Source organism: Schistocerca gregaria, chromosome 2, assembly GCF_023897955.1.
Source record: "Schistocerca gregaria isolate iqSchGreg1 chromosome 2, iqSchGreg1.2, whole genome shotgun sequence".
Taxonomy (NCBI): Eukaryota; Metazoa; Arthropoda; class Insecta; order Orthoptera; family Acrididae; genus Schistocerca; species Schistocerca gregaria.
This window is the reverse complement of record NC_064921.1, coordinates 811,475,461-811,500,014: the sequence shown is the minus strand read 5'-3', so window position 1 is coordinate 811,500,014 and position 24,554 is coordinate 811,475,461. Positions and strand designations below refer to the sequence as shown.

General features: G+C 38.8%; 1 protein-coding gene across 12 annotated transcripts in view; it reads right to left on the bottom strand.

The window, feature by feature from the left end:
- Positions 1 to 759: 759 nt before the first annotated feature.
- LOC126335111 (poly [ADP-ribose] polymerase tankyrase-2-like) overlaps positions 760 to 24,554 on the bottom strand; it is a 93,889-nt gene continuing 70,094 nt past the window's right edge. For 6 of the 12 annotated variants that reach the window (XM_049998062.1, XM_049998061.1, XM_049998059.1 and 3 more), the window contains exons 5-6: positions 10,515 to 10,757; positions 761 to 2,058 (exon numbers count right to left, since the gene is read on the bottom strand). In XM_049998062.1, coding sequence (XP_049854019.1) covers positions 1,692 to 2,058; positions 10,515 to 10,757 — 610 coding nt within the window. In that variant the 3' untranslated portion in view covers positions 761 to 1,691. Of the gene's footprint in view, positions 2,059 to 10,514; positions 10,758 to 24,554 lie in introns of all 12 variants that reach the window. The other 6 variants (XM_049998055.1, XM_049998056.1, XM_049998065.1 and 3 more) reach the window with 6 other exon arrangements.

Sequence of the window (24,554 nt, the reverse complement as noted above, 5' to 3'; positions counted from 1 at the left end):
TGAGCCTTCATTAGTAAAAACTGACCTAATGGTTTTGACACTGCAGTCCCTGGTTACACCTTGGTGATATAAAATTAGAGAAACAGTGTTATCAGCTATAAGCAGTTTATTAAGGCATTTTTTCACATGGTGAGGCCAACTCAACTCATTACTTTTAAGGCCATGCACCAAGTCTGATCTTTGGTGTTTCCTGAACTTTTCTTGTGTGCTTATTGGTGATACACGGATATTACAATTTTCGTGCCTAGTGGAGTATTGAGTGATCTTAACATGGACATCATGTTCCAGTGTCCACTGACTTAGAGTGTTCCTTACATAGTTACACATTTGGTATGTGTACAAATCTGTTTTCTTGATATTTTACTAAAATTGACGATTACCACATGTGAGCTTTATACATTATAAATAACACCCTCACCTGTAATAAGCCAACCTCGATTGATATGGAATCACAGGCCTTACTACAGAAGAGCGGATTATAATTCCGTTATTATGGAAATGTTATTCTATTTTTTAATCCTGCTCATGCTAAAGTAACTCTGATTTTCTATTGGAAGTTGTTGCCCTTTTAAACTGTGTAAAGTTTCCTCGAAGTCCATTTTGTTACTGTAATAAACTGACTGAAGACACTCTGTCTGAATTTCTTTACCTGTTATAACTTTAATGGAGCCTTGATTGCAAATTATGTTCTTAACTGATATTAAATTTTCTCTGGAATTTATCATTTAAATTGTGTCCTTTGCAGACAACTCTGGTAAATAAAACAAAATTTGTTGTGTAAGAAATTTATTTTTTGAGTGCAGTACCTTACCACTGCCTCCTCCTTGCATTTCTGCCATCTTTCACACAGCGAACTACTCACATGAAACTTGGAATCTTTGATTTTGACCACTAAAAGTCAACAGTAAGCATTGGAGATCTAATATCCCAAATAAGAGCATTGTTAAACACACAACATGCTCAGTGTTACTTGGTATCATGTACATGTCAATGGAACAGATTTGTAGCATCATTTTGTAATGTGAGATTGGAGATCCATACTACTCGACAGGCAGTAGCATTTTTTGTAACTAAAGCAGTACAGCTGTGCAGCCCATATAGGGAATGAACCACTTGTGGTGTTTCTGGTTGCAGCATTAAGTTTACAGAAAAATATGCTCAAGAGAAGATAATTACACTCCATGTGGAATGGAATGTGGATGGACAACTCTCTTTAATCTTTTTCCAAAATGTTCTGTTCTCTTTTATTCACAGTAGACTAATACATGAAATAGTATGCACATAACGTGGTTCGAATCTTTTTACAGGTGTGATATTTGATATTGTACAAGAATGTAACATCATCTGTGCTACAGACAAGTAATCTTTGAATAATTGTATAACCGAAGATAACTTTAACCATAAAAGTGGTGTAGCACCAGTCTGAGTAAAGCCTAATTTGTTACAGTCAAGCATACATCCATTATGCTAGTACAGACAAATGTCCAGTTATGAATTACTTTACAAACCACTGTTTATTACTAATAAGATATTTTTGTTTCTAAATGTCCGTCTTGATCACACATTGATATCTGATACACGTATCGCTGTCACGTAATTTGTACATGCAAGTACAAGAGCATTGGCTAGTTTACAGAAGATGAAGATGGACTACAAGCATCATTTCTTAGTAGCCATCTATGCCACCTATGCTACATATGTCGAATGTCCTTCCTTCTGGCCAGCTTTAAGGGGGTGTTCCCCAAGTTATCTACAGCTTCCCTGTCTGCCCCCGCGTTCAGCAGCACAGTTACCACACTTCGGTGGCCCCTCTCTGCTGCTCTGTGCAGGGGTGTGCGCTGCCACCTGTCCCTGGAATCCACTTCAGCCCCATTCTTCAAGAGACATTCGACTGTCTCCAGGTATCCTCTCTCGGCTGCCCAGTGCAAGGCAGTCATCCTGTAACAGTCCCGCATTCCCACATCGGCCCCTGAAGCTAGCAGTTGTTGTAATTCCTCCATTGATCCATCCTTAACTGCCTGGAGAAGCCTCCTATTCATCTCGTCTGCTGGCGTGCTGCTGCACAAAACAGTGAAATTATTTCATTTTACTGTGAACTCCCAAATCTGTCAACAGTTCTGAATACTAATGGTAACAATAGTCCACCAACAAATTAAAATTCTACAATTTTTGTTCCTTCTACAATACATGAAAGTAGGAAAGTCAGCGCATGTTAAGGTACTGATGGGAAAACTGTATCTCCTTCTTAAAGTCTTCATGCACTTCCTATTAGAAATGTCTTTCCGTCCCCCCACCTCTCAAAAATTCAATTGCAACATCAATCCACGGTAGTTAGTTCCTGCCAGTTTACTATTCTACAGCCCTCTGTGTGATTATTCTGCCTGGAGATGATCTATGATCTGTGTAGAGAATGGTAACTTATCCTCAACCTCAGTAAATGTAACATATTCTGTATAAATAGACAAAGAAATCCAACAATGTTAGATTACCATATTCACGACCAACCACTAGAAACCATGTTGTTGTTGTTGTTGTCTTCAGTCCTGAGACTGGTTTGATGCAGCTCTCCATGCTACTCTATCCTGTGCAAGCTTCTTCATCTCCCAGTACCTACTGCAACCTACATCCTTCTGAAGCTGCTTAGTGTATTCATCTCTTGGTCTCCCTTTACGATTTTTACCCTCCACGCTGCCCTCCAATACTAAATTGGTGATCCATGATGCCTCAGAACATGTCCTACCAACCGATCCCTTCTTCTGGTCAAGTTGTGCCACAAACTTCTCTTCACCCCAATCCTATTCAATACTTCCTCATTAGTTATGTGATCTACACATCTAATCTTCAGCATTCTTCTGTAGCACCACATTTCGACAGCTTCTATTCTCTTCTTGTCCGAACTATTTATCATCCATGTTTCACTTCCATACATGGCTACACTCCATACAAATACTTTCAGAAGTCTTGTTCCTCCTGCCACCGAACTTCACTAATTCCCATTATATCTAACTTTAACCTATCCATTTCCCTTTTTAAATTTTCTAACCTACCTGCCCGATTAAGGGATCTGACATTCCATGCTCCGATCTGTCGAACGCCATTTTTCTTTCTCCTCATAACGGCATCCTCTTGAGTAGTCCCCGCCCGGTGATCCGAATGGGGGACTATTTTACCTCCAGAATATTTTACCCAAGAGGACGCCATCATCATTTAATCATACAATAAAGCTGCATGCCCTCGGGAAAAATTACGGCCGTAGTTTCCCCTTGCTTTCAGCCGTTCGCAGTACCAGCACAGCAAGGCCGTTTTGGTTATTGTTACAAGGCCAGATCAGTCAATCACCCAGACTGTTGCCCTTGCAACTACTGAAAAGGCTACTGCCCCTCTTCAGGAACCACACGTTTGTCTTGCCTCTCAACAGATACCCCTCCGTTGTGGTTGCACCTACGGTACGGCTATCTGTATCGCTGAGGCACGCATGCCTCCCTACCAACGGCAAGGTCCATGGTTCATGGGGGCGGGGGGGGGGGGGGGGGGGGGGGGGGGCGGCTACAATGACTACTGTAAAATGCCTTTGGGTATGCATACATAGTGACCTAAAGTGGAATGACCACATAAAACAAACTGCAGGAAATGCAGAATTTAATTCACCCATGAAAGAAGTAGCTTACAAATCACCTATCTGACACTTGATTGATTATTGCCCATTAGTAAGGGACCCTTACCATGATGGATTAATAGAAGATATGGAGAAAATCTGTTGAAGAGTGGCACATTTCATCTCAAGTTTGTTTACTCAATGTGAGATGATTACAAAGATGCTCAACAAACTCCAGTGGCAGCTGTTACAAAAGAGGAATTGTGTACCATGGACATGTTTACTGTAGAAACGTCTAGCGTGTACATTCTGGGAAGAGTCAGGCAACATCTTACATTTTCTCACATGAAATGATCGCAATGAGGAAATCAAAGAAATAAGGCTTCATACAAGGATTTATCAATAATCATTCTTCCCATGCACTGTCTGCAAAAGGGGCTGTGAAGTGGGGAGGGAAATTGGTTGTATCAGAATTACTCTTCACCACACATCGTAACGTGGCATGTAGAGGGCACGTGGAGATGGAGATGTACATGTACATGTACATGTACATGTACATCTACATCTACATCTACATGGTTACTCTGCAATTAACACTTAAGTGCCTGGCAGAGGGTTCATCGAACTATTTTCATACTACTTCTCTACCATTCCACTATCAAATTGTGTGTGGGAAAAAGGAACACATAAATCTTTCCATTCGAGCTCTGATTTCTCTTATTTTATTATGATGATCATTTCTCCCTACACAGGTGGGTGTCAACAAAAATATTTATGTATTCGGAAGAGAAAGTAGGTGATTGAAATTTTGTAAATAGAGTTCGCTGAAAGAAAACCGCCTTTGTTTCAGTGACTGCCACCCCATCTTGCGTATCGTATCAGTGACACTCTCACCCCTATTGCGCGATAACATGAAACGAGCTGCCCTTTGCACTTTTTTGATGTCCTCCATCAGTCCAACCTGGTAAGGATCCCATACCATGCAGCAATATTCCAGCAGAAGATGGACAAGTGTAATGTAGGCTGTCTCTCTAGTGGGTTTGTCGCATCTTCTAATTGTTCTGCCAATGAAGTGGAGTCTTTGTTTCACATTCCCCACAATATTATCTATGTGGTCTTTCCAATTTCAGTTGCTCGTAATTGTAATTCCTAGGTATTTAGTCAAATTGATAGCCCTTAGATTTGTGTGATTTATCGTATACCCAAAATTTATTGGATTTCTTTTAGTACCTATATGGATTACCTCACACTTTTCTTTGTTTAGTGCCAATTGCCACTTTTCGCAGCATACAGAAATTCTCTCTACGTCATTTTGTAATTGGAATTGATCATCTGATGATTTTACTTGACAGTGAATTAGATTATCACCTAGATCATTTATATAAATCAGGAACAGCAGAGGGCCTATGACACTACCTTGCGCAATGCCAGATATCACTTCTGTTCTACTCACTGATTTACCATTTATCATTACAAACTGTGACCTCTCTGAGAGAAAATCACAAATCTACTAACACAAATGAGATGATACTCCATATACATGCAATTTGATTAATAGTTGCTTGTGAGGAACAGTATAAAAAGCCTTCTGGAAATCTAGGAATATGGAATTGATCTGAGATCCCTTGTCGACAGCACTTCTGCAACTAGCACTGTTGCACAAGACCAATATTTTTTGAATCCATGTTGGTTATATATCAATAAGTAATTTTCTTCAAGGTGATTCATAATGTTCGAGTACAGTATATGCTCCAAAATCCTATTACAAGTTCTAAGTAATTCCCACGAGGCCTTTGTTAACATCTAATATCAATTTAAATGTTAGGAAGTCATTTGTGGAGGTGTTTGTCTGGAGCAAAGCCTTATATGGAAGTGAAACATGGAAGATAAACAGTTCAAACAAAAAGGAATACAAGCTTTGAAATGTTGTACTATATGAGAATGATGAAGATTGGACAGGAAGATTGAATAACAAATGAGGATGTGTGGGGTGGGGGACATTTAAGTACAACTTGACTAATAAAAGGCAGCAGTCAATAGGGCACGTCCTGAGCCATGAAGGCACTGTCACTGTGGTAACAGAAGTATGGGGGTAAAAACTGTAGTGGAAGACCAAGGCTTGAATACGGTGAGCAGATTCAGAGGGATGTAGGTTGCAGTAGTTATGCAGAGATGGAGAGCTGCACCAGGCCAATCTTCGGACTGAAGACTGCAACACCAACAACATGAGGGCATATATCTTCAATGCACTTACTGGCATTTTTTTCAATACAATGTCATAAAAAAGATAGTGTTACCTTTCTGTAAATCACCATTTTGTAGATACAATCAAGAAATAACAAATACACTACTTGCTGCTGTTGACAATATGACGACACACACACACACACACACACACACACACACACACACACACACACCGGCAACTGGAGGCTTGTAGCTGCCATGCTTCTTTCGGGTGGCAACCAAACAACTGTTGATTATGTCTATATGTTCTATAAAACACATCTTTTAGAACACAGTTTAACATTCAGGGGTCTTATAACATCTCACATTCCAAAGCAGAGTGAGAGATTGATTTAACGCATTATTCTACTGCAGGAGGTATTAGAGATCTTGAAGACAATAAACATTTCACAACTGTCCTATTTCTTTCCTTATAAATGATATGTATACGCTTAAGAGCCAAAGTAACTGGTGCACCTGACTAATGTCATGTAGGGCCTCTGCGAACATATAGAAGTACTGCAACACAACATGGCATGGACACAGCGAATGTCTGACATAGTGTTGGAGGGAATTGACACCATGAATCCTGCAAGGCTGTCCATCAATCCATAAGAGTATGAGGGGGTGGAAATCTCTTCTGAAATGTTAGGTGGCCAGCAGAAGTGTTTAAACTCAGAAGAGTGTTCCTGGAACCACTCTGTAATGATTCTGGATGTGTGGAGTGTTGCATTGTGCTGCGGGAATTGCCCAAGTCCATCAGAATGCATAATGGTCATTAATGGATGTAGGTGATCAGGCAGGATGCTTATGTATGTCACCTCTCAGAGTCGTATCTAGACATATCAGGGGTCTCACATTACTCCAACTACACATGCCCCACACCATTACAGAGTCTCCACCAGCTTTAACAATCCCCTCTGACATGCAGGGTCCATAGATTCATGAGGTTGTCTCTATATTGTACATGTCCATCTGTTCGATACAATTTGAAACGAAACATGTCTGACCAGGCAACATGTTTCTAGTCATCAACAGTCCAATGTCAGTGTTGACAGGTCCACAAAAGTGGGTCTACAACTCCGAAAGCTGAAATCTTCAGCAATTTGTTCATGGGTTGCATTTCGGCCACATTGAACGATTCTCTTCAGTCGTTATTGGTGCCATTCTTGCTGGATCTTTTTCCAGCTGCAGTGATTTTGGAGATTTCAGATATTCATGGTACACTCATGAAATGGTCGTTTGGGAAAATCCCCACTTCATTGCTACCTTGGAGATGCTGTGTCCCATTGCTCGTGTGCTCACTATAACACCATGTGCAAACTCACTTAAATCTTGATAACGTGCCATTGCAGCAGCAGTAACTGATCTGACAACTGCACCAGACACTTGTTGTCTTATATAGGCATTGCTGATCACAGTGCCATGTTCTGCCTGTTTACATATCTCTGTATTTGAATATGCATGCCTATACCAGTTTCTTTGGCACTACAGTGAATATAGAGACAACAGTATCACCTTTTCCACCAATAACAACTTCTGATAAAGAAGAGGAACACTATCATAACTACTAATATTGCACGTAAAACTGATCACAAGCTTACATGCAGTCTGTAAAATTATGAACAGTTCAGAAATTGAGAAAAAGTAGGAATGTTTCCAAGATTTTATATGAATTGATTATTGGTATTTTGTATGGCCAAATTTTAATAAATAGCCATTACATGTTTCTCTGGTTATATGAAACATTTATAGTAAATTTTGTAATATACAAATAAAGAAAAGTGTACTTTAAAAGACAGAATAATAGTAGTGAACCAGGAAGATAATGTGAACACCACCAGTTGCAGACATGTTCGAACAGAGCTGAAAATTAACATAGAGCCAGAGTTTAATTTCAAGTACAACACACACAGGGCTGACAAAGGTGAAAATCCCAACTTAAAACATAAAATATCCTAATACAAATGACATTGAACTCTGAACCTTTGGAGTTACCCTTTAACCTATGGTAAATAAAGCAGGGAAACATCCATGCATTGATATGCTGTGCCTACATCTCAGAAAGTACACCTATAAGTATTTTGCAAACCTTATAGCCTGCAGATAGCAATTATGTTTAAACTAACATGGTTACATTTATTCTTTACATGGGAAAGAAATAATAAAATGACATTGAACAAATGGCTAAATTAAGAACAACAAAATACACATTTTATTGGCTCTAACAATTTACATTTAAACACTTATTTATTATTAGAATTGAAGTCATAACGCTGGTCACTTTTGAAAAGTAAAAACAACAGAATGTTAAAAAAAAGTGTTCGGACCACTCCACTTAGAAAAAAATTTACTCATCTGATCTTCATTTTGACATACACAAATTCAATTTATTTTATGGTTTCAAACAAAGTAACATTATTAGAGAATATAATTCTCTGTACCTCAGTAAAGAACACAGGTGCACAGAGGGTGAGATCTGTATTGGCAAAAGGTTTTGTTTTATACTTGTTTGGCTGTTGCGACTGTACCAGAGCCCCAGGTGCAAAGCAGTATGGCTGGTGCTGTCCCTTTGACAGATGGTTGGTGCTGTCCCTTTGACAGACATTAGCAGATATGATGAAGAACTAATGGCTATTTTTTGAAATGTGGCCATTCAAAATACCAATAATCATTTCATATAATATGTTTTTGGAGACCTCACGTGTAAACAATGGTAAGTGACATTTTAGGTGTTTTAAGAAATCGTGCAGTGAAGTTTCATTACATTCCCATAAATAAAATATTGTATGGGCATCCAATGTGATTTTTTTTAATGCACCTACACCACTGTTTTCACATACATACACCATAACGACATATTTTTAAACTGGTAAATGCTACACAGAATACTGTATTCTTAATGCGCTTAACACCGGTTATAATTGATTTGCCACTGTTTACTTACTGGGTGAGTTCATGAAACATTACTGTGAAACATCTCCAAAATACAAATTTCAAAAGCCTTTTACATATAACACTTTTTTGACCAAAAACAACCTTATAGGAAGCATTTTGCATATCATAGCAATTCAGCTACCAGAAATTATGAGAAAGTGCATTGTCTTCTTTACTTATATGCTCAAAACACTTTTTTGAGCACTCACATGGAGAGCCTATATGTTTTCATACAACACCGACCCCTTGCCCCTGCATGTTGTATATTCCTTTCCTTCATTTTTCTTTTCTCTTATCTATTCCGGGTACCTCCATTTTTTGCCCTCTTCCGACCTCTGTCAGTTATGCTGATACTTTGGATCAACTGTATCTGCCTACAGAATTAATATTTTAATAAGGTGATTTTCTACTGTCATTAGATACTTAAACAACTTCATTTTAACCATCAGTTGTATAAATAAACTTTTCTTCTTTACCGGTTTTGATCACTCAAACCAACATTACTGGAAGAAAAGGCAAATACATTAGATGGAAAACCAAATCATCTCTCTCTTGGATGTTTTGAAAATCCTCAATGTTACAATGATTCTACATGTCCATTTATTGTGTAGCATAATCTCAAATACACTATTTCTCTTTAAGGTTGTAACACATAACAGATGGGTATGTACAATCATTGTAACACTGAAGACTTTCAAAACATCTAAGAGAAAGATGAATCACTCTTAAATATGAAGTATTTGCCTTTCCTTCTGGATATGATGGTCTAAGTGACCAAAACCAGTAGAGAATAAAGGTTTATTTCTACAGCTGATAGTTAAAAATCAAGTTCTAAAAGTGCTTGCAGAAAGTCAGGACCTGGTGCATCTTTGGAAGGATGCATATCTGTGATGTTACTCTGAATCTATAAAAATTCAGAGCTATAAGCTTAACATCCTCTACACATTTCAGAATAATTTCACAGATGTAAGTCAAATACAACCATTGATAGTACAGTCACATTGACACCGTAATACATGTCCCCCCCCCCCCCCTCCCCCTGCCCTTCAGAACACCGAACTGGCCTCAGAAAGTCCAAGAGTTCAGACCAACCACCATGTCATCCTCAGCCATTAGGCATCACTGGATGCAGATATGGAGGGGCATGTGTTCAGCACACCGCTCTCCGGGCTGTTGTCAGGTTTTGTGACTAAAGCCACTCCTCCTCAATCACGATGCTCTTCAGTTGGCCTCTCACATGAGCTGACTTTATAGAATTATAGAACACATTCATGCAATAATAATGTGCATAAGCACATAAATACAGAATTGACTTTTGTTTGTCTGGGGGTACTGATACAGCTGTAGGTAATGCTTTAAAAGAAACCAATGAAAGCACCTTACTACAGCATGTCAACAATGTTAAGGATGGCATTTAACATGCATGCCATCACACTGTCATGTAAATACATGTAAACTACGAAAAGTGACAAAACTTTACAATGTCTACTAGTTGCTCTGTGGTTCAGAGTCTGCATTAAGCTGTTCATTCTCCTGTAACTGGCTGGGTAAGTAAGTGCAGAGGTCAGAGCAAGGTGAGAATTTACCACTGGCAACAGGGTCCTGTCCAGTAAAGCATTGCCAGGCTCAAACCAACCTTTATGATGAAGACAGCTGTACTTGTGAGCATGAAAATGGTGCCTTTTTGTAAAAATTATTTGTGCATAGGGAATGCAGATCCAGTGCTGTGACATGCATGTGTGATCATGGTACTCACCACACGGTAGAGAGGAAGCCGTTAAGTGGGTCAGCCTTCGAGATCTGGTGGGCTCTTGTGAGTGGTAGTGCTTCTTCAGGTGTGGCAGATATCTGAGCGTGGTCTCCCTGGAACTGTGTGCCACCGGGTGGTTGTGTCTGACGTGTTTGGTGGGAATCTTGGGTTGGCACAGCCGTGGCAGACGTATGACCACTCTGGAGCCGAAAGCCAGGGGTTCGACAGCTGTCTTGTGCAGTTGGCACACTATACAGAGAGTCACAGTCTGAGTGGGGATTGGGTGTCATATAAGGAAGAGTTCCTAGTCACATGTTAACCTGAGGTTGCTTACCACACAGTGAGTGGTTTTGAGAAATGGTACACTTTACAGCTACACTGGTCTGTTTTTTAAAACTTTTATAAGGTCAGGGTTTTTGTTTTTATGAGCTTTTATATTTAATGCATACTGAATTCAAAAATGTAACTCACTTTCCTAAATCAGGTCGTGTTTTATCTCTATCCTGACATTTAGATAGTAGCCTGTTAGGTATAAAGCCATTCAAGTGTTTGAAAGTTTTAATTCTATTACCACTTTGCAGAATTATTTACATATCATATAGCTAATTTAAATATATGATATTTAAAAAAATGTAGTTAACAAGGAGGAAAAGATCTGTAATTATCTGTGTTTTGTTTAAGAGCTTAAAATGATGGCTAGAAGCACAGTCACAGCTGACAAACCTGCCCATAGAGATGGAACTGGCAACTCTGTAGGAGAGAGAGGTGTGGGCTGGGCTGACATTGCTTCTAGCTTGTAGCAACCTCCAGGCTACTACGACTTGAACTGAGTGATAGCAACACTGGTACAAAATGACTCAAAAGTGCAAGAAGGATTATGATCAATTTTGCTACATTTGAGAAGTCATCACATGACATAGGAAGTTAAAAATTAGCCCTTTTGTGAGAACAAATGTATCATGCATGCCTTTGAGTTAAAATTGGTGACGAGGACAAGTCCTCTGCGCCATATGTATACAGCAAAACATTTGAAAGTCTGCGGTGCTGGAACAAAAGCCAACAGAAGTCTCTCAGTTTTGGTTTACGTATGATTTGGAGGGGGGAAGAGATCACACTACCTACTGTTATTTCTGCATGATAAATTTACAGAGTAAGTCAATGACTTCAATTTTCATGAACTTCACATATCTCTTTATGGGTGCATTTTAAATTCATTAGAAAATGTGTCTTAATTGATTAATTCAATGAATGTATTTACATTTACTTTTAGGTATAAATAAAAAAAAAACAAAGAGAGCTAGAGAGTTAAAATATCCAGACATGCCATCTGCCATAAGACCAATGCCTCATGGAACACGAATTCCAGTTCCAACACCCCCTGATAACCAGAGTGACTTTTCTGTCCAGATAATGAAACACATTAAGAGAATGTTGGGGATACTTATCACACCCCCTCAGATTCACGCCCATAAAAGCCCCTAATCCACACTGAACTGAATGATTTTACATAAGGTCTGTGAAATAGGTTATAAGCTCCTGGAATAATCTTCTATTGGTGCCATGGTTTTCAAGAAAAGTTTCGACAGTATTTCAGGAAGCATCATGAAGTTTCTCTTGTTTCCTGTCATGACATTGGTGGTCTCATTGAAGCTTTGAGTATAACATATATCTCTACTGAATGGCAGCTTTTCATAGATCCATCACGTAGAAGTTTGAAAGCTGTACTACTCCATATTCATAATGTGATTGCTTCTGTTCCTGTGAGTCACTCAGGAGAAATGAGTGAAACTTGATGTTCATCAGATAAGGGAGCTCGTGAAAGATCCACAATTAGATGACAGTATGGATGGTACAGAGAGGAATGACTGGTTAGCATTGAAATCAATAACAAGAAAACTTTGTTGGCAATCATAGGAGCCTGGAGTATGAAAATTATGTCACGGAACTCCTTCAAAACTTCCAGGTTCTTGGTGCTTGTACGTCAATAAAGGTGCACTTTCCTACCTCACATTTAGATTACTTCCCTGTCAACTGTGGAGATTATAGTGTGGAGCAGGGTGAGCATTTTCATGGAGATATTAGAGTGATGGAGAAGAAGTATGAAGGTTGCTGGAATGAGCACATGCTTGTGGACTACTGTTGGTGCCTCAAAAAGAGACATTCCAGATAAAAAAACACATGAAAGTCCTCAAAAAGAGCCTTCCTTCGATAAAATGATGATGTTTGATCTTATATAGATAATTCAGACTTTATCCAAATACAATACTGTTTTCAAACCATAATCAGCATATATATTGTATTAAAAAATCTTAAATGCCATATTTCAAAAAGTGAAATAGCAATAAAACCTCACCTGACTCAACAAAGGAGTGAAATATTAAGAATCAGCTTAAAAAAACCTTGACCTAAAAATGATGTAAACCAGGACTATATACAAGGAATGAATGTAATGAAATGTATCAAAAACAGGATTAATGTTATCCACCAAAAAACCCAGAACTGTAACAAAGTAAGTGACTTTTGAAGTTATACGTAACCTTAACTGTGTCAAAAGTTTGATGAGTGTAAATTATTCATAGGTACTTTTGTTGTTAGAAACTGAATTTCGCTCTATAGACCTTACAGCTCCTTTGTGCAATGGAAACCTAGTGTGCTCTGCTCTGTGGCTCATGGGTCTTTTTCTGCAGCACCTTACCTTTTTTGCTAAAAGGGAAAACATTTATATTGTTGCATGTAGTATGCTCACATACATTGTGAATGTGTGTGATTGTGAGTTTTCGGACTATGGAGGGAAATTATTTACTTGCATGAACATCTTCATTTCAACAATTGTATACGGTGTGTGCCAACAGCAATGAAAAATAAGGGACCAACACACATTTAATTTCTTAATGTACAATGGAAAGGAAAAAAAAGATGTCAGAATGTCTGTGTCTGAAATGAATTATCAAGCAACAGTTCAGTAAATTTAGAGACAATAAGACTGTGGCTTGTAGTCACAAACTAGTCATAAATGTATACAAGGTATCTGCTCACTTTATGGAGTTACTTTCTCAAAACGATTAACAAAATGATCACACGTAAAAAAGGTATTGGCACAATCAACCACAGAAGTAACTCACATGCTCCAAAGGTCCCTCCGATGCAGAATGGATAAAACTTCACAGACTATGACACAATGTGGAAAGTAAGTGTGGGATTTAAAATATCCCAGGTGCATGTGCAAAAGAAGTATGCTGAAGGTGGTTCTGCAGTGCCTGTAAAGATACTGAGAATTCTGTTGTCGATTCAAATGCATGCAACACAGCTGAAATCAGGAGCAGCCTCCTTCCATGGACCTGGAAATGGGAGTGTCCTACTTCAGAAAGCATTTACTTGCAAAATCTAACTCCAATGATCTTGTTGCAGAAATCTTCCTGCTTCTGATATACTGATGACAGAAAAATATCTCTGTGCATTTTCATACATCCTCTGCTGGAGCAGTAAGAGCATTGATCCGTGTACAGTATCTGATCAAAAATATCTTAACATCTGTTAGCAGACCTTAACCAAGGCTTAAATTCTGCAGTGGATACTCTCATTGAGGTGTCTGAATGCCTGTGGAGGAATCATAGCCCACTCCTCCACAACAGACAAAATCAGAGATAGTAGTGACATTAGAGACTGGGATCTGAAGCGAAGTCCACATTCTAACTCATCAAAAAGTGTTCCACTGGGTTGAGGACAGAGCTATTGGCAATCCAGTTCATTAAAAGAATTTTACTGTACACAAACCATTGTCTCTCAGAATCCACTTTATGAAAGATTGTTTTGTCATGCTAATACAATGAATCATCATCTCCACACTGTTCCTCCACTGTACACAGAACACAATGCTGCAATGTGTTCATATCTTTTCCCATTTAGCATTTGCAATAAGGGTGCCAAACTCTAACCACACGAAACACCCCAGACTGCAACACCAAATTCTCTATACTTCAACACTTGGCTCTACACATGATGGCAACTAACACTCTCCATGTCTTCACCAAATGGTTTGCCACATTGTATAGCACCATTTCACCACTTCAAATCACTTGATTTGAGTCATTCACTGGCTAATGGGGTAACTCTTTGCATCACCTTAATCACTGCTTAACACTGATTACATCAATGTGAGGGGTTGCTTGAGCATTATACCCCCATTCTTTTTAGCTCTCTACGTACAGTCAGTGTGCTAGCTGGACTGCTGGTAGTCCTCTGGAACTCATGAGTGGCTCTCTACACCTGATTTAATATGATACTCACCATACAGTGGGGATGATGACTCGCAGGTAGCCACAATAAAAAGACTATCAGAAAGTGAGCTTTCAGCCAACATGGCCTTTGTCGAAAATAGACAAAACACACACACACACACACACACACACACACACACACACACACACAACCACAGTCTCTGGCCATCCGTCTTCACTGCCAAGGACCGCTGTGACTTACCAAACAGGAAAGTGCTGGTACACAAGACACAATAAAAACACACACAAACACACACACGAATATTGGTAAGTCACAGCATCTTTTTTAATATATTTTTCCCATGTGGAATGTTTCTATTGTTTACTTTTGATGAAGGCCTTGTTGTCTGAAAGCTCACTTAATGACAGTTTTTTTTGTTGTGCCTATCTGTGACTTAGCATCTCCACTATATGGTGAGTAGCAACTATCCTTTCCATGATGTTGTTACGTTTTGTCCTGGATTTTCCATTGTTTGGTTTACTGTGATTTTTGAGAACTGCATTATATGATGCTTGGCAGTCCCTGTCCATCAGTACATGGGGTCTGGCTGGTTTGGTTTAGCTGTGGTTGGTCCTTTGTGTTTCCACTTTACAATTACATCACCTTCAGTCAACTTGGGCAGCTTTAGAAGTGTTAAAATGTTTGTGATTGATATGTTACTCAGGTAAAATCCAATGACTGTTCTGCTTCCAAAGCCACTGAACTCTGCTATTAGGCCCTTTCTGCTGCAACTACCTCTCTTCCAACAACACAATACTCCCTACCTCCTTTTAGAGTGGACTGTCCACCTCTCATGACAGCCAGTGGACAACTCTGTGTTAGAGACAGGTATCTGGACCTTTCTGACCAGATAGTGTACATGATATCAATTTTATTTTACAATAAATCATAGAATGTTGAACATTTACTGTTGTATATGTTACTGGCATTGTGTTAAATCTGGCCTAGAATCGAACATCAAAGTTTGAAAAAGACTCATATTTTATACATTGTCTAGGCATTGTATACTTTGCCACATTATTTGATGGTAAAACATACAACATCCTGCCATTTTTTCCCCCGACACCACTGTCTGCAGCAATGTTCAGGTCTTTGTTTAACGGTTGTGAAGACAGTGTATTGTTGTATGATGTTCAACTATCACACCACGGATGTCGCCATATAGTTCTCCAGTGTACAGCATCCAGCTGAAGTTCCACAGATGCTCTCCTGTCATCTTTTCCTGTTGTTCTTGTATCACCATGTCAGAAGCAAGTGTAGTCCCAAGACAGGGACAGGTATCACACCATGCTGTCAAGTAACGACATTTCTGCGATGAACTGTCTCAAAACAGTGTTTTCCTAACAGAAAAAGTTAGTCAATGATATGAAGAAGGCTAAGATGACCATTGGCTGCTGAAGTACTATGATGTCATAATGGTCAAGAATAAGGCTAAGTTGATCTATACTGTTAAATAAAATATGAGCGCTATTCAATTTTGCGATGTGAACTATTAGTTATCTAATATACTCCTTACAACCCTTTTGGCTATTGGTCATGGAGGATGGGATAGAATACTGAAAGAACTTTCACCCAAGTATAAGAGAATTACCCGTCATGGTAATGAGCTGCACATTTATCTTTTTGAGCCCTGCCAGAAGAAACAAAAAGGTATTAAAAAAGATGTTGTGGAGAAGCCAATTTTTTTTCTTTTTCTTTTTTTTTCGGAATTAAATTCCCATTGTTACATTGATCTCATTGACTTCCAGTCCCATCCTGATAAGAGTGTACAAGTTTATAATGATTTACCAAGATCATCTCACTAAGTTTGTAGTCCTTAGGGCTCTGAAATCAAAGAGAGGAGAAGAAGCAGTCTACAACCTCATCAACATATTTAATTTACTTCATGCTTCAATGATTCTACAGTCTAATAACAGCAGGGAATTTGAAAACACTGTGATAAGCAGCTTAAAGGAGTACTGGACCACTTTGAAGATTGTCCACAGTAAGCGGCACCACTCACAAAGTCAGGAGCACATTGAAAGAGCAAACCAGGACACTGAAAATATGTTGCGTGCTTGGTTGCAAGATGAAAACTTAGCTGCTGGAGTGACGGGCTGCAGTTCATCCAACTTATGAAAAACAGCGATTTTCATTCTAGGATTAACAGGTTGCCATACAAAGCTCTGTTTGGCTGCAAATTTAGGTCTCGCAACATTGTTCCTGCTTGACAATGTTTTACAAGACACAGAGACTGAGGAGGAACTGGAAAAAATAATGGAGAGCATAAAAAAAACCAACAGCAGAAAGAAATACGAAATGAATCAATGCAAGAGGCACAGCTCCCTGCAGAAGACACAGATAAGAATGCAATCCATGATGTAGAAAACCAAAACAGTGATGAAGCCATGGTTATCGAAGAGCCTCCCATTTCTGAGGTTACTGAAAATCCTTCTTTTTGTGATCTCTTAATAGAAACCAGTGCTGCTCATACATGTCAAAAGCATGCTTGAAACTTTCATGCCATCTGTGGACATTTTCCTAAAGATGATGATGGCGACAAAATAGAAGGTCATGGAGTCATCATTTTGTGCCATGATTCAGTTTTGAAAAAGCTATCCAGAATACAAAAGAATCAGCATTGAATCTTGAGATTCATGCCAAAAAATGAAAAGGGATTCTGACAAAAAAAATTCTCCTGTGGCTTTGGGTGACACTGTGCGATTCCTGATTCCTGACTTCAACAAAAGGCAGGGTGACTCACGCAGTCTGTTGACAGTTGTTGTGAATGACAGAACATGGCTTTTGCTGACTTGGAATTGGTGAAGGAATCTTGAAGCAGCTTTAAGAAAGATCATAATTCACCAATTTCCAAAGAACTTAATTAGAACTGAAGACGTTCCTGATTATGAAAGACCTCTCCGATTTGCAGTTCATTCTCAGTCCACAGGAAGTGCCTAAAATATTTGATATTCATGAGGTGTATGTGCAACATGAAATGCCAAAATATGGGATGCCTTTGCATCAAAAAGAAAATTAAGGGCAATTCGAAATGTCATTCTAGCCTTCCCTGCTGCAACAAGTAGGTCATGCCAGTTCTGCTTTGTGTTTTACCAGTAACAACTTTCTGTTTACATTTTTCTGTAAGTCATGAAATGAAATGTATGGACAAGATCAAATTGCCAAAATTTAAAGTGCTTTTTTGTGAAGAAGAAAAATGATTACTAACTGTAACAAGTACTTCAATCTGAGTTCTACTTTCATTGTTTTCTGTTAAGTATATCCTGTGCTTTATTTCTTAGTTTTGTTCTTTCAGTTTCAAATGCATATTCAGTAATAAAGACTTCTCATCTTGTGCCCTTTTAATTCTTTGTGTAAGTGGTACTGGTAATTCAGTATAATGCCTCAGAATTGTGTAGAATGCCTAGAAAAAGTATGTCACATTTTCACAAAAAAACTTATAATTCATAGTTTGCCTAAAACTATCAAGCATTCTATACATTACCTAGGCATCTCTCACTCTTGTCACACACTGAAATAATACGATGTGCACATAGAAATTAGTGTGTATACTGTTTGCACAGAGATACAAGTAGTAGTCTAATACAGCGAATGACACACTGTCCAAACTTAAGAAGAAGCCACATGAAAATATCTAGATAGATATGGAAGATTTGCAGTCACACAAGACAGAAGTAGCGTACCTTGAATTTCTGAAATCATTAATGTTAGTAGTAAAAGAACAATTACTCACATTAGTCTGCAAGATCTATGTGACTGGAGTCCTACTGTAAGACTTTTGCAAGAGTATTGTCCACAAAATCCCTACCACGACAAGAACAGATAACTGCGGGGAACATCTCACAATCAGTTTGACAGTTTACCCATTCTTGTTGCTAACCAGAATAATATACAAAAGACTAGAACTGAAAATTAAAAATCTTATGAAAAGGGTGAGACACACACACACACACACACACACACACACACACACACACACACACACACGACCACTGTCTCTTGTCACTGAAATTAAAAATCGGTTGGATGATGACCAGTTTGGCTTTAGGAGAGGTAAAGGTCAGACGAGGCTGTTCTGCCGTTTCATTTGTAAATAGTTGAAGACTTCAGGACAATCAAGCCACTCTTTTATAATTTGTTGATCTAAAGAAAGCATTGAAGAGTGTACAATGGTGCAAGATGCTTGAAATTCTCAGAAAATGAGGACAGACTCCAGGAAAAAGGTGTTGAAAATAGTATATACAAACACAATGTGGTAACAGTAAGACGGACCACCAAATGATTGCTGAGATTAAGACTGCATAAAACACGGAAACTTTCCAACCTAACCTGTATATTGAATATGTAATGAAGGCATAAAAAAAGCTCAGAATTGAGTTTAAAATTCAGGGTGGAAAAACATCAATAATATGATTTTCTGATAATGTTGCTACCTTCTGTGACAGTGAGGAAGAATAACTGCATCTGTTGAATGGAATGAAGAGTCTAATGATGCCAACTGTGGACTGAGAGTAACCCATAAAAAGACAACAATATTGAGGACCCCAGGAATGAGGTTAGTGACAGTAAATACCAAAGCTTGGGATCATACAGTAGATGAATTGAAAGAATTCTGTTGCCTTGGAGGCAAAATGATGCAGCACGGAAGTAGGTGGGAGGGTGTAAGAAGTCGACTAGCAAAGGCAATGTGAGCAATCCTCGCAACAGAAATTTTGAAGTATCTAACAGTGGTCTTAATCAGAGAATGAAAGTCCTGCAAATGCACATCTGGTGCACAGAAATGCATGGAAGTGAATCACGCACTGAGGTCCAATATGAATAAAAGAAAATCAAAGCATTTTATGGGTCAACTTTTCAGATTTTACAAAAATAATAATAGAAAACATTTCATTTTGCACAAATAAAGTGCCTGACAAGAAAAATGAAGCACCCACAAGGGGAAGAGGAAACAATATGAAACTTCAAGGACTGAATGGGTACGTCATGTTATTTCTGTCACTACAATACCGAGTCATATTTATTAAGAACCTGCCTATATGACCCTACTAATCACTAGTTAGATACACAATTAGCTAGATATTTACATTTTCCACAGATAAATTGAATGATTCTTTTATCGGAATGGTGTGGAATGAGTCAATTTACAGGCTATGTATGCATCATTAGTGTTAACATTATTATTTCTTATGTACTACTCATGAATAATTTTTTTATGTACTACTCATGAATTCATCAACAACAATTAAAAAAACTAGGTGTTTTTCTTATTGGCTATCAGTTTTTAAATAAAAATTTGTTCACAGAGGAAAAGTTCTCCAGCAGAAATGATTTTGGGTTAGGACTTAAAGGAATTGCAGACATTGGCTGCAGGTGGGCACTGATTTAAATTGATGGGGAAGGTTGAAAATTTGTGCTGAAGTAAGATTTGAACCCAGGTCTCCTGCTTTATAGGCACATATGCTGGCCACTGCACTCTCCAGACACAGTGGTCATCACAACTGCATGGACTACCCCAGCTCGCACCTCATCAGACCCAAATTCTGAACCTATCCCCCCATTACAAATGTAGTACCCCTTCTCATTACTTGCAGCATTCCACTGAGTTCTGCAAAAGTTTGAGTGATGATCTCTACAGTACAGATGCACATCAGACTCAAATGGACATGCAAAATTACAGACCAATATTCGTAACTTCAGTTTTCTTCAGAATCCTTGAACTTATTCTCAGTTTGAATATTATTATTATTATTTTTAAAGACCGAGAAGCCTAAGTCTATAAATCATCATGGTTTTAGAAAGCATCACTTGTGCAAAACTCAGCCTGTCCTTTCACGTGATATAATGCAAACTATGGATGATGGGCAACAGGCAGATTTCATATTTCTAGTTTTCTGGAGAACATTTGACATGATGCCCCACTGCAGGCTGTTAACGAAGGTACAAGTGTATGGAAAAGTATTACAGATATGTGAGTGGCAAAAGGCTTTTTTTTAAGTCATAAAACCCAGTACATTGTCCTCGAAAGTGAGTGTTCATTAGAGACAAGGGTATCATCAGGAGTGCCCCAGTGTGATAAGACCACTGTGTTCTCTATACAAATGATATGGTAGATAAGGTGGGCAGTGATCTGCAGTTATTTGCTGATGATGCTGTGGTGTATAGTAAGGTGTCAAAATTGAGTGACTGTAGGAATATACAAGATCACTTAGACAAATTTTGTAGTTGGCGTGATGAATGGCAGCTACCTCAAAAAGAAAAATTTAAGTTGATGCAGATGAGTAGAAAATAAATAATAATAATAATAATAATAATAATGTTCGGATACAGCAATAGTAGTGTCTGCTTGACACAGTCATATCTGGGTGTAACACTGGAAAGTGACATGAAATGGAACAAAGTTAAAATATCCCTATAAACACACCAAAACATTTGTTCTCCAGCTGACAATATCCTACCCAGTTCATCTATAAACAGATTTTCCATGCCATCTCCTCCTCTGAAAACAGGAAACATGTTAAACAGCTGCCATGCAGCATACCATTAATCACCTAAATCACTCTAGCCTGTCTATTGTGTCCTGAGATGAACAATATCCTACACAAAATCCTAACCATATTACACAAAGTAGTGCTCCGCCACCTACCCAACCTACAGAGTATCCTTGTCCATCCCTATTCCAATCATACACCCAATGGGTAATTCTCCTCTGAATGACCCAGGTGCATGACTTGTCTCACTTACCCATCCACCTGTCTTCTCCTACTACTGCAGTCCAGTAACTGGCATTTGCTACCCAATAAAAGGCAGGACCATGTGTGGAAGCAACCACATTATATTTCAGATATGCTGCAATTACTGTGCAGGATTCTATGTCAGCTATTTTACAGGATTCTATGTCAGCTATTTTATCTTGAAACTCTTTCACTGGTCCAAGTTTGCACAGAAACAACAATATGTGATTGTGGATCTACTGTGACACAAATCACTTTTGTTTTTAATTTATTTATTGCCAAAGTAGCTTCAGCAACAATATTGGCATCGTCAGTGGGTCCTATAATTCTAAAACGCACAAAAATAGCATAGTTATAAATGTTACGAAACATTATTACATGTGTACTGTTTGGTTATAAATACTGTGTTCTGTTAATAGTTTCACAATACCTTATCTACTTTAAAGTTTCCTTCTCATCCTGTGTGGTAAGTCTCCAATGACCCGCGCTTCTGGGTGACTTTCTCAAAAACTACCCCTTTTCCTAGACCTCTGCATTCCTTGCCCTTCACCCTTCTTCCTTCCCCTTCAGCCCACTGGCTCCAAAAGCTTGACAAGCTCAACAATCTTTTAATGTGTGTGTTCTGCTGGTGCTTGGTGAGAAGATTTTTTTATCTATCCAGTTAAATAATTTTATCAATAAATGATTGTTTTCCTTATTTACTTTAAGTCATACCATGGTTTTTACATTTGCATTTAAGTGTGGAAAAATTTATGTAAATGTGGATGATGCAGCATTAATAGTGTCCTGCTTGACTAAGTTGAGTCGTTTACGTATCTGTACATAGTGTTGCAAAGCAATATGAAACAGAACTAGCATGTGAGAATTGTGGTAGGGAAGGCAAGTGGTCGACTTCAGGTTATTGTGAGGATTTTAGTAAAGTGTGGTTCATATGTAAAGGAGGTCACATATAGAACACTAGGGCGACCTATTCTCGAGTACTGCTTAAGTGTTTGGGACCCGTACCAGGTAGGATAAAACAAAGACATCAGAGGCGGGCTGCTAGACTTGTTACTGGTATATTCAAACAACACTTAGGTGTGAAGGAGATGCTTTGAGAACTCAAATGGGAATCCCTGGAGGGAAGATGTCCTTTTCAAGGAACACTACCTGCAAAATTTATGGAACCAGCATTTGAAGCTGAGTGCTGAACAATTCTACAGCAGCCAACATACACTGAGTACACAAAGATAAGATTCAATAAATTAGGATTCATATGGAGACATACAGACAGCTGTTTCTCCCTTGTTCTATTTGCGAGTGAAACAGGTAAGAAAATGACTAATAGTGGTACAGGGTACCCACTGACACAAGCCGTATGCTGGTTTTGGGAATTCAAATGGGAATCCCTGGAGGCAGATATAAATTCTTTGTGTATTAATTCCAGTGGCTGTCCGATAGAACAGACATCACCTATACAGGATGTCCCATTTATCTGTTTGTCCAGATGCAAATTACAAAATGTTTCAAGCAAATTTACTTTAGCCATCAGGGGGACATCAATCAGCTTGATGCCTTTGTTGTAGCTTTGTTTTTTACAAATATATGAACAGTGGTATGACATTTTTTAAGGGCTCCTTGTATTTTTTATTTGGTAATTCATTTCCTCTCCTAAAGACCTATTAAAAAATCTCTCACAGAGTACCATTCACTGAAACACAATGTTATTAATTACATAACACAATACTAACATTGACACTCCCAGCACCTAAAAATGGTTCAAATGGCTCTGAGCACTAGAACTTAGAACTACTTAAACCTAACTAACCTAAGGACATCACACACATCCATGCCTGAGGCAGGATTCGAACCTGCGACCGTAGCAGTCCCGCGGTTCCGGACTGCAGCACCTACAACCGCACGGCCTCCACGGCCGGCCCCAGCACTTAGTGCAGGTACTCGGGATAATGGAACACATCCACGTGCTGATGTTAACAGAGGACAAATGTAAACATAAGTAGAATGCACACCCGTCATTCTGTCAACCATCATCAGTTGCAGAGTTGTGTGAGTAGAATGTACGCCAATGAAGAGAAGTTAGAAATGCAACTCATCTATGGGGAATATAAGTTAGCAGAATAATTGCAATACTGTTTTCTTATTACGGGTACATTTAGTACAATAGTTTAGTCCTTTTAAATACTGTTGTGTAGAGTAGGCATACAGTAAAGGCTGTCCTTCCTACAAACTGCATCAACATGACATTTCTTTTGCTGTTGTTGTTGAAGGTAGGCAACATGCTATGCAGGCAGCGGAACTATACAGAGAGCATTATCCTAACAGGAACCCACCTTCCCGATGGATGTCTTCTCATCTTGTTGTGATGCTTCAGGAAACGGGAAGTTTCAACCCACGACAACACAATCGTCAGAGCACTCACACAGATGAAGCTGCCAAAGTTACTGTTCCCGCTTCCATTGGTATGAATCCATATGTGAGCACACAACAGCTTGAACACAAGATTGGCATTCCTAAAGCCAGTGTATATTGTATTCTTACACGTCGCAGGTTCCATCCTTACCATGTACACCTACATCAAGAATTGCATGGGAATGATTTCCAGAATCATGTGCAATTCTGTCAGTGGGCACAGCAGCAAATCCTCGCCAACCCAAACTACTTCTCTAATGTTCTATTTACCGATGAATGTGCCTTCTGAAACAAAGGACAGGTAAATACAAGAAACACGCATTACTGGTCCAGTGATAACCCATGATGGTTTAAGACAGGTGGAACATCAGCGTTAATGTAGAGTTAACATCTGGTGTGGGATGCTCGGTACTACAATTATTGGCCCTTCTTTTATCAAAGGTAGTCTAAACGGCACAGCGTATGCCAACTTACTCTGACGAATTCTTCCTCCTCTTCTGGATGAAGTGCCACTAAGAACCGGAATGCTTATGTGGTATCAACATGATGGATGTCCAGCACATAATGTCTTGCGTGTACGTCTTGTTCTGAACTGAAGGTATCCTGCCAGATGGATTAGTCAAGGAGG